Raw genomic sequence first — 10798 nt, 5'->3', positions numbered from 1 at the left:
GTACTTTAGTGCTGCAATTATAAAAAATTGCAGGGCTAAAATATTTACAAATTATAAAAGTATATTTTCACTTATATGTAATTAACAAATTTTGCCACCTATATTGATGAAAATTTGTGTTTTTGTACTAAAAAATAAAGAATAATACTATAGCAATAAAATCTATGCTTCAAACCAAATTAAAAATAAAAAAAAAGCATTGTGTTTTTGTAATCATTATGTGTTCTCTAATGATTTTTAACTGTTATATACTTACGAGCCTCCTTGTTAATTTAATTTTCTTGTATATGTAATAACTTCATTAGAATAAAAATAATTGAATAAATAAATAATTCATTAGTGTAAATAAACTTGTGACTACTTAACTTAGAATGATTATCAGTTAATTTGATATGAAAATTTGTGCCCAAGTTTTTTGGATATTGTTTGAGTTATGGGCGAAATCATCTCCACTAGAATTATTTTAGTTGTGAATACCATTACTTCATTTTTTTATTGTGCAAGATAAAGGTTTTCAGCGGAGTTGGTGGTGGAAACGGGTTTGAGAGATTGAGTTTGGGACGAAGGTGAAGGTTTTAATTAGCTATAGTGGTAGGAGTGGATCCCCTTCTTCATCCACCTCTTCCACCGAGATTAACCCATCTAACTCCACTTCCTTCAACCACCAAAATGGTGGTCCTGCTCCCCACCGCATCGCTGCCGGAGCAAATAACTCCGACTCGATGCACTCCTGGTGGGAGTCCATATCAAAAGCCCGCACTCGAATCCATCTCCTCTCCACTCTTCTCCCCGAAACCTCCTCAGTTCTCTCGTTCCTTGCCGACTCCGACCGCCCTGCCCGCTCCCTCCTCCTCTCTTCCGCCGCCTATTCTTCCATCTCATCTTCCCTCTGCTCCCCTTCATCCGGCTCCGACGACGACTCTCTTTGCCTGTGGCTATACGACACCTTCCTCTCCGCTGACTCCGAACTCCGCCTCGTTGTCCTCTGCTATATCCCTCTCCTCTCCTCCTTCTATCTATCCCGCATCCACTCCTCCTCCACCACATCCGCTATCTCCCCCACCCCTAATCTCGCCGGCTTCGAAGCTGTCCTTCTTGTCCTCTACTCATCTGAAGTCAAGGCTCATTCGGGTATACCCGTGCTCATTTCAATTCGTGATCTCTCTCAACCTTCTCTTTATCACTCCTCTCGAAATCCCCCTTCGAATAAATCGAACCCCATTAACAATAACCCCTCGTCTCGGCCTCTAGTCGGCGTTCTATCGCCTCCTCTCGAACCCCAGATGGCGGTGAAGTCTACTAAACGAGCTTCCATTGTAGGCATTGCCCTTGATTGTTATTATAAGCAGATCTCGCAAATGCCCAGTTGGTCAAAGCTTGATTTTTGCAAATTTTCGGCAGATTGGGCAAGTCAGGATTGCCCTTGTAAATCTGATTTCGATGATTTTACTACCCAAAAACCTGATAATTTTACTGAAAATAGCCATGGGCTTTCGGGTGACTCGAGGGGTCACAATGAGATTGAGGATGTTGTGGAAGAAATTCAGCATTTGCGAAGTGAGGGGAGGGATGACGAGTTGAGGTCACAGGGGGTGAGAATTCCGCTGCCATGGGAGTTATTACAGCCGGCATTGAGGAATTGTCTTGCAGCTCATTATGCTGATGCTATTGGTCCCTGCTATGGAATTCCCAATTATTGTGATGTTTGGGTAAGTATATACTCCTTTCTATCTATGTTAGACTTTGAATCTATGTATTCTGTGCATTACTGAACACTTACAATCTTCATGGTCAAAATTTGTATTTGTTACGAGGTTTGATTGTACAAAAATAGAGCATATGAGTTTTGACTGCATATGGTTCTGACAGGGCACTCACTCGGTAGAAACAAGCTAGAACAACTTCTGAAACAAGGAAGGCAATCAAAAGAGGACATTAATTCTACATACAAAATTATGCGTAGGGTAGAAGCAGAAGAACTTTCACTTGATGCTGCAGAACTTGTTATTACAAGCACCAAGCAGGAGATTGATGAACAGTGGGGACTATATGATGGATTTGATGTAAAGCTTGAGAAAGTTTTGAGGGCCCGTGCAAGAAGAGGGGTCAATTGCCATGGTCGCTACATGCCAAGGATGGCGGTAAGCATACTGTTGAGAAATTAAATTGATGTGCTATTGCTTTAGCTGAAACTTGTGCATTAGTGTTGGTTCTTAAAATAAGCAAAGCAATTTAGATAGTTATTGCTTCTTTGTTTTTTTGTTCAACTAAAGTAATTCCCTGGAATGGTAAGCTACTAAGACAAGGCTCATTACTCCAGTGCAGTAATGGTTTTTAATTGATAGCATGCCTCTTTTGAGGAACTTAGAAGATTTCATTAGACATGTATGATCTGCCTTTGTTATTTCCTATTAAGCACTAGTATGGCAGATGGCTGTTGTCAATGAGACTATGATTTTCACTTAGGTTCTTGAATTCTGCAGCCAGGAGAGCATCATGAGAAAGTCTAGACATCTGCTCAAGTGTATATACATTTATGAAGGTTCTAATATCTGCTAGTTTTAGCTACATTTTTCAGGTTATCCCTCCTGGGATGGACTTCAGCAATGTCATAGCACAAGAAGACACAGCCGAAGTCGATGGTGAACTTGTAGCACTAACCAATGGTGATGGTGCTTCACCTAAAGCACTCCCTCCAATATGGTCAGAAGTGAGTAGGTGGTTTTCATAACTGATTTTGCTCTTACCTGGGAATGTTTACCTTACATCTTAGTAACTGTTTTGACAGGTAATGCGGTTTCTCACAAATCCCCACAAGCCAATGATTCTAGCATTGTCAAGACCAGATCCAAAGAAAAATATTACCACACTTGCAGCTCATTATGCTGATGCTATTGGTCCCTGCTATGGAATTCCCAATTATTGTGATGTTTGGGTAAGTATATACTCCTTTCTATCTATGTTAGACTTTGAATCTATGTATTCTGTGCATTACTGAACACTTACAATCTTCATGGTCAAAATTTGTATATGTTACGAGGTTTGATTGTACAAAAATAGAGCATATGAGTTTTGACTGCATGCTCTTTTTTTGCCGTGCAAAAAAGATTGATCTTATATGGCTCTATAAGTATAATGGGAGTAGATTGGTCAGTATGTGAGGAACTAAAGCAGAGAATTAGATAAGGAAGAACTGGCCCTGAGTGGGAGACAGATGTTGACTCCATTTTTGTTAAATTCCCCAGATAAAAGGTAATATGATGGTTCGAATGGTAATCTGATGAATGTAGGCAGACAGATAGTTGATTTTCATGGAGAGATGGTCCTATTGGAGAATTACAGTGCTCTTAACTACACTGGTATTTGCCTGTTGTCTATTTCTTACACCTTGTTGATGTATTTTAGAAAGCGGTGAATGATATGGTGCCTTTTTGACAACTAAGTTCAGTGAATTATTTGGTTTTGGATGATGATATGATAAACATTGCTACTTAAGGAGGAAATCTTATTATTGCATTCCAATGTTATGATAAGTTGTTCGTCTCCTGTCTGTGTTACCCTCTGTCATTCTAAAGTATTTGGGATCCCTGCATAGGTTCAGTCTTTCTTAATAAAATTTAATTCCAATGCTATTTATATATCTGTACTGAGCACCTTTTTAAATGCTGAACTCTTAGAAGTAGCTTCTGCTTCAGATGGATAAACTCCGATGTCTCACTGTTACATTTGGAAGGTCTTTTCCTGTGCTTGCGACTTGGTAAATGGGAAACAGGATTAGGTGGAACTGGCTACTACGTTGCTTGTATTACAGGTAAGCCATATGTGAAACTGCATTTTGGGAAATCTGTTTCAGGATGCTACTTTTGGAAACCATTTATTGCTTATAAGCACTGATGGTACTTATTTATCTTATGTACTTTACCACTTTCCCTTTCTTGTCCTTGGCATGTGTATTAACGGTGGAGCAAGCAGGGGAACCAGTGAAAGATTCTAAAACTTCCATTTCTGTGAGTGTTGGAGGTATTAAATGCTCGGCTGTGGTGGTGTAAATATTTAATGCTTTTGTATTTGGTATCTGATGCTTGGTACTATTTGGGTTTTCATTTCCATTTGAATTTTCTGTTTAGTTGTTAATGGTAGATTTCTTGAATCTATCTCTGTGTTGAGACCAATTGTTTTCTACGTGCTCACCTAACAGGATGAATTAAAGGTCTGGTGGTCCAGAACTTTGAGGAATGGTGGGAAGATTCCATCAACGGAGGATTTGGAAACGAAATTGAGACAGAGAATCAAATTAGGCTTCTAAATTCTACACTTAAGACCAGTAGCATAGCATCACCAAGCTACAGTGGGTTTCTTGCGCAAGTTTTCTGATTTGGTTAATTAAGGCAAGTTTTTCGGTATTCATTGTTGGTTTTGACATCTGTTTTAACTTGAGCTGAGAAAGTGCGAATTCAGAATAAAAGCACCCTTGGGGTAAGCTGAGAATAGCTGAACAAGCATGTAGTTATTGTACATAGAAAACTAGTTTGGATCCTGTTTGAAAACTAGAATCAGTAGTGGGAAATTTTAACCAATTGCTTGGCTTCCAAGGTCGCCTAGTCTTAAAAATGGTTTTCAGACTGACAAAATACTGGTTCACATTAATGCCTCATTTCTTGTGTAATTATGTGAAAGGTTGGACTAACACACATCCAGATCAAAATATCTGATATTAGAACAAAGCCACAAGAATGTTGTTCTGGTCTGGGCGTAGGGTATATCATTTAACTACTAAGGCCTAGGAAAATATTCACTATCAATTGCCTGAGCAAAAGAATCTCTATCTGGAACTATGTGTGTGGATGACAACTGGAAATTAACAGCATCCATATCTCCACCTTTGTAGATGTGTTGGTCCATTGCTTTTAACTAGAATGAAACAACTTGACTTCAAATGATGTTACAGGACTTCATGATGTTTTCCTTTTTGTCAAAGGAAAATATCGAAGTATGATGCCTGTTTCGATTGCTATTTTCTGGAGTTTTTGTAAAAAAAAAAAAAAATACCGTAGTGATATGATGTATATGAGATAAAAGAGTGATTAGAAAATGTATTTACGGAAACCTAAAAATATTTTGAAGAAAAATGGCAATCCAACCTGTGGAGTCCATTCTCTGTGGACTTCAACTACACCGAATTCATCTAAAGATTAAACAACAATTACTGTGGGAGTCCAATTTAATTGTTCAATAAGTTGAGCTATTTAAAGAAGAAAGAAAATAAAAAAAAACTGTTTTAGAGAGCTCTTTAGTTGAGCTTATGCAGTGTTGTATTTGTATAGATTGGACTGTGATTTCTAACTTCTTGCTGGTGTTGTAATATGTGGGCCCAAATTATATGAGGTTCTTAATGAATTGTAATTTTTGTCTTAATAATCTAAGTCTCATTACTTGTTCTTTATTATTGTACTCCTCCCCTTACCTACTTCTTTTACCCTTTTATGACAGATAAATGCTATTCATACTAGCTTTCGGAAGATAACTATGGTTATGGTTGAAGAATATTGAAGACAAAATTGCCTTTTGCTCATGGAGTGGTTCATTTAAAAGTTCTTCAATTTCTTAAACTGTGATTGCTTTTGTAAATGTACCTTATGTACAAGTGATATTTTGGACAAATGTTATTTTTGTAGGCATTAGTTGGGTAATGTACACTTGAATTTGGCATTTGAGAATGCTATATTATTACCATGTAATCTAATGCAAATACTTTTGGTTATCAATCGTTCATGTTTATTTGTATGGTTTGTTTAAAATCAATGATTTAGCAATGATTACAGGCCAAATTATGATTATTAAGCTATTGAGAAATTATCTAATGACAAAAAAAAGTTGTCACAAATTAGAAAATAAAAACTCCTTGTCACAACAGAGACTGTCACTAAATCTAAGTTACATTTGTGACGACAATTGTTGTCAGTAAAATAGTTATATACAATGGCTTTCGGTGCTTTTTAGTGACGATCTTAAGTAGAGCATTTTTGACAAAAGATCAAGTCGTCAATAAAACACTTCCAGATTGTCGTCACTAATGACAACTATTTAGTGACGACATTTTAGGTCGTCACTAATAGTTGTCATTAGTTGACGACAATCTGGAAGTTGTTTTATTGACGACTTTGATCTTTGTCAAAAATGCTTACTAAATCGCACGTATGAAAAACTTTTAGTGACGACATTTAGGTCGTCACTGTTTACTTTTACCGACGGGGATTTAGTGACGACTTTGTGACGATCAAAAAGTCATCAATAAAAGGTATTTGTGACGATATTTGTATGTTCTGTGATGACTTTGTGTTGTCACTGATGAACAATTTTCTTGTAGTGAGAGCACTGTCGCTTGGACAAACATGCGCCTTCTCTTCCGTTGCTATTTAGGGGTGGCCACGATTCAAATTTAAATCAGTAGTTTGTTGAACCAAAATCAGAACCGAATTTTAGAGACTGAAATCAAAACTATAATCGTGACTAAAGATTTAGGTTCAGGTTCACAAAAATTTTGAATTGGAACTTGAATTGGCGGTTTAAGATCAGTATGAAACGTTTAAAAAAAATACCTACTACCTAAACCTATTTGCCATTTTAAATTCAATATTTAATATACACCTAGCCACCAACAGTCTCAATCCTACTAACAATCTATTTGTCCCATCCCCGTTAGTAAGTTTAATACTCATAACTAATTTAAATTCAAGACCAATTTATCTAATCAACAATGAGTAATTTTTACAATAAAAATTGCAATCATTTTTTCTTTTTTCCTTGCATTACTGATAACTAATAATTCTACATTTATTATCATATTTCTTAAAATCAATTTATGATAACAAGTGCTTTAAGCATAATTAAAAGAACTGAAACAGTTAATCAAAAGAAAATCTGAAGCCATAATCGGAAAAAAATTGACTGAAACTGGAACTGGGAATCAAACGTTCAAGAACCATGATCGTAATCATCTCGTGTAAGGGCCGCATTTAGGTTTCCACTTTTCACAGAATTGGAATCAATCAAGTTGTTAAATCCAAAACTCAGCGATTTTGAACCAGAGCCTGTCTATCTTCGCGCATTTCAAAGCTTAGAGTTGTGGTTTGTAAATGCACTAAAAAACCCATGCCTTGCATGGGAAAAAAAAAAAAAAAAACAAAATGGTGCAAACTTATACTAATGATTAATTTCGGTTCTCGAAACGATAAATTTTACACCACATGGCACTAATTTTAGATGCTTGACATCTTTGCACTTACAATTAAGCTTTACCACAACTTTATATGTGGACTTGGAATCTGAGATAACACATAAATCAGCCAACGAGAAATTCAAACTTAGGTTTGAGCTCCAATTAGCCTGGCAAGAGGTTGGATCACAAATTTCTTTGGTCCAAAAAAAAAAAGGGAATCTGGATACCGATTTAGACACGAGTTTCCAAGGATCTCCAACTTTCTCAGTGAAGGAATATGGAGATACCAATGTCATCATCATTGAGAAAATTAATGCCATTTATTCTCATATCCTCTAGTGATAAATAGGCTGTTGGATTGTGATAGACTCTAATACTAAATTAATGGATTAAATTCAATGATAATAGAGACAAACAAACAATTTTGTTATACTCAAAGTGTATAGAATAATAATACTCATAAAATAAACGTACACCAGAAACTACTAAATTGAGATTCAGTTTTAAGAATATCGACTCTAATTTTGTCAAAACCTTTCACTTGAAATATCTACTTAAACACTCATGAATTGCACTTTAAGTACTAGAACACTCAAAGAGTTTCAACTTTGATTGAGCTCTTCTTATTTTCATCAGATGATAGGATGCCAAGAATGACAAATGAACCCCTTATTTATACTAGTAACGATTCAACATGCAGCTGCATTTTTACTCTTCCCATTTAATGCCCAATGGCTAGAAAATCCAGTGAATTTCACGAACAAATCTAGCTCAAGAAACAAGCATGATCCAAGCGCTTACAATTCCCACGCTCTGCAGTAAAATTGGACTTTGGTAATTTGTCCATTTTCTCATATCTGACAAGCATACCTATGCTTAGTAAATGTCTGAATGTCTTGCCAAATACTTCACTATTCCATGCATGTAAATTCTTGAGCCAGCAAAATGAATTCAACAATTCACGCTTCATCATAAATGATCAAGACAAAGTCAGTGTTACACTATTCTAACATAGGCAATATCAAAACTCAAAGGTCTGACCTTCACCCTGAGAGTGCGCCATTGCCCTTGTCAGCTTTTGGAAATTATGGATTATGTTAGCAAATTTCCTAAACTTTCAGGCTTACAATTTTTTCTCTTAAATTTGAAATTTCCCTTCTAATGGTATATTGTCCTCTTCCCTCTTGGCAAACTAAATATTGTAACTATTACTTGTAATGAAATTTGTTTAATCTATTTAGGAATTAGAAATATACAACTTGAATAAGAAAGAACTTAAAGGCTTTGAATATGTTACGTGTATATAATGTGCATTACTAATAAAATGTCAACATTTATCTATACTATATATAAAAGTATGTTGACTGATTTGTCGATGGGTATTTCTTACTTTTTTTATTTGCCTAATATGCCCTTACTTTTTGATTTGACTAATATGCCGTTAAGACAATTTGCCTACATATTGATGTTTACAATTTGGCTACAATTTAAACTTTATTCAATGATCTTCTATTTAAATACTAATACTAACACTAACACAAACACAATCATGTCTTACAAACACTAATCATATCATACTAAAAAATTATTTTATTCTTCTAATTCGGGTAAAAAACAAAAAAGCCCCCTGTGATAAACCTAATACACAGAAAAGCCCCCCATGGTTTCAAAATATACAACACGACCCCTCATGCTTTGAACTAAATTGTAAAGGTGACGGAATCCGTTAAACTTAACGGAAATGGTCAAAATGACCAAAATACCCTGATATAATTCAACAAAAAAATAGCTCAAAAAATCATTTATTTTATTTTCTAAGTAGAGAGAATTGAGGGTTAAGGGGTAGAATAGGTATATTTGATAAAAATTAGGTATAAAAATTTTTTTTTAGGTTCCAATATGTCATTTCCGTTAAGTTTAACGGATTCCGTCACCTTTACAATTTAGTTCAAAGCATGAGGGGTCGTGTTGTATATTTTGAAACTATGGGGGGCTTTTCTGTGTATTAGGTTTATCACAGGGGGCTTTTTTGTTTTTAACCCTTCTAATTCTGGTATTTCCACGAAATAACCTTTTTTCTATCAAGACATTGTTCCCTTGTTGGGTGGTCTTCTTGAGCTGTTAGTGAAGGGGTTGAATGATTTATCACCATTTATTGCATGATTTTTATATTTTCTTACTTACAATAACATCCATTATTGATTTATCTATATCATAAGTTCAAGACATTAAAATTAAAAAAAATTGTACACGTGCATTTTCCTAGTATAGACTAAGAAAGTTAAAGAGGGAGAAATATCCCAATCTGCCTTTTTAAAAAAAAAATAAATCATCCCTTTTATATTGCCCGCCATTGAGCTAAATATTTTCAATTTCGTACTAGGTGTAGATTAGAAGATGCAAATCACAAAACTGCAAAAGTTTGGCTTTTGAATTTGCCCCTTCCTTATTACAATCTAGCATCGCTTTGAGTTTATGGCTTTAAAATCAACCAATCAGTATTGGGTATTATAAATTGCTGCCTTTCAGAGAGAATGATGCCCCCTTCATCTCTTATAGACGAGACGAAATCTCTGCCAGAAACGAATTTATCCATCCTTATGTTGAAGGCTCGAGTAATGGCAGTGAAATGGACCATTTTAATGGTCAATAAAGATGGAGAGCAAATTTTGTGCAATAAGCGTGATAAGAAGGAAATAATGTTCAAATTCAAAATTCATTTATCCTGTAGATACAATTGTGCTTTTTAAACTTTTAATTAGCGTAAGAAGAGTTCTTGCATTTGGTCCCTAAAGATATAGAATAGAAAGTGAGCCCAATATTACTTGTTCTGGACAGATTATGAAATAGCCTTTTAAAGAATAACTTCTATTCATGTTTCATAATCATTTGCTTTTGCGGCACTTTCTTTTATGAAAAAGAGTTTGGAAGATCTTTTCTCACTTGATGAAATTCAAAACATAGGCAAAGAACTAAAATAAAAAAGTTGTCCCAGAAAAACCACATAAGGAACTCTCTTATAAATAAGGAACTCTTTCAATTATATATAGCCCCAAATTTTTATAACACTACTCTTGCTTGATTTTGGGGTTTTGGACCACTTTCACTTTGCACCTCCAATCTTGTTAAGAACTACTAGGTGGCATGTTGGACACACTCGCACAGAATGTGGGATACCATGAGCAGAAAATGTTCTCTTCTCACATTCCATCTTCGTATAATCTTGGATTTGGTCCTTCATCACAAAAAATTAAATTTGTTATGAATCAATTATGAGTATAATTTTAATCAATATTTTAATAAATTTTACAATAATTAACTAGCCCCTGCGATTCTGAAACAAAACTTCAACTTGTCGACCTTGTAGGCCTAACATGGCTGCTAGCTCGTTCTTTTGAGCCTACAACCTTCCCGTCAATTTGCTGTCCTTATAAAGAAAATTGAATGTGAGCATTCTAATGAAATTCTCATTTTCAATTGAACAATGGCAAAATTTTTTTACCTATTTAAAGGAATTAAAAATATTGATTTTCACTGCATATACCTACTTGATTTCTAACAATATAACATAGATAGTTA

The 10798-nt window shown here is 35.2% G+C and overlaps 2 protein-coding genes and 1 non-coding gene across 3 annotated transcripts; all 3 read left to right on the top strand.

Annotated features, from left to right (window-relative positions):
• Positions 1-700: 700 nt before the first annotated feature.
• On the top strand, positions 701-1772 carry LOC113771499. The gene has a single exon (XM_027316077.1). The coding sequence runs from the start codon at positions 723-725 to the stop codon at positions 1770-1772; it is 1050 nt and encodes a 349-aa protein (XP_027171878.1). The 5' UTR covers positions 701-722.
• An 84-nt stretch (positions 1773-1856) lies between these two features.
• Positions 1857-4306, top strand: LOC113771498 (probable sucrose-phosphate synthase 3). Its single transcript, XM_027316076.1, has 4 exons — positions 1857-2141; positions 2579-2710; positions 2789-2935; positions 4199-4306. Exons 1-4 carry the CDS (start codon positions 1857-1859, stop codon positions 4304-4306), a joined length of 672 nt encoding a protein of 223 aa, XP_027171877.1.
• Positions 4307-6046: 1740 nt separating this feature from the next.
• LOC113772702 lies at positions 6047-6146 on the top strand. Its single transcript, XR_003468661.1, has one exon. It is a non-coding gene; the product is annotated as a small nucleolar RNA SNORD90 (small nucleolar RNA).
• The last annotated feature ends 4652 nt before the right edge of the window (positions 6147-10798 follow it).

The sequence above is a fragment of the Coffea eugenioides genome, chromosome 5 (assembly GCF_003713205.1).
Source record: "Coffea eugenioides isolate CCC68of chromosome 5, Ceug_1.0, whole genome shotgun sequence".
Taxonomy (NCBI): Eukaryota; Viridiplantae; Streptophyta; class Magnoliopsida; order Gentianales; family Rubiaceae; genus Coffea; species Coffea eugenioides.
Note: the sequence above shows the minus strand (reverse complement) of the source record. Positions and strands in the feature narration are given on the sequence as shown.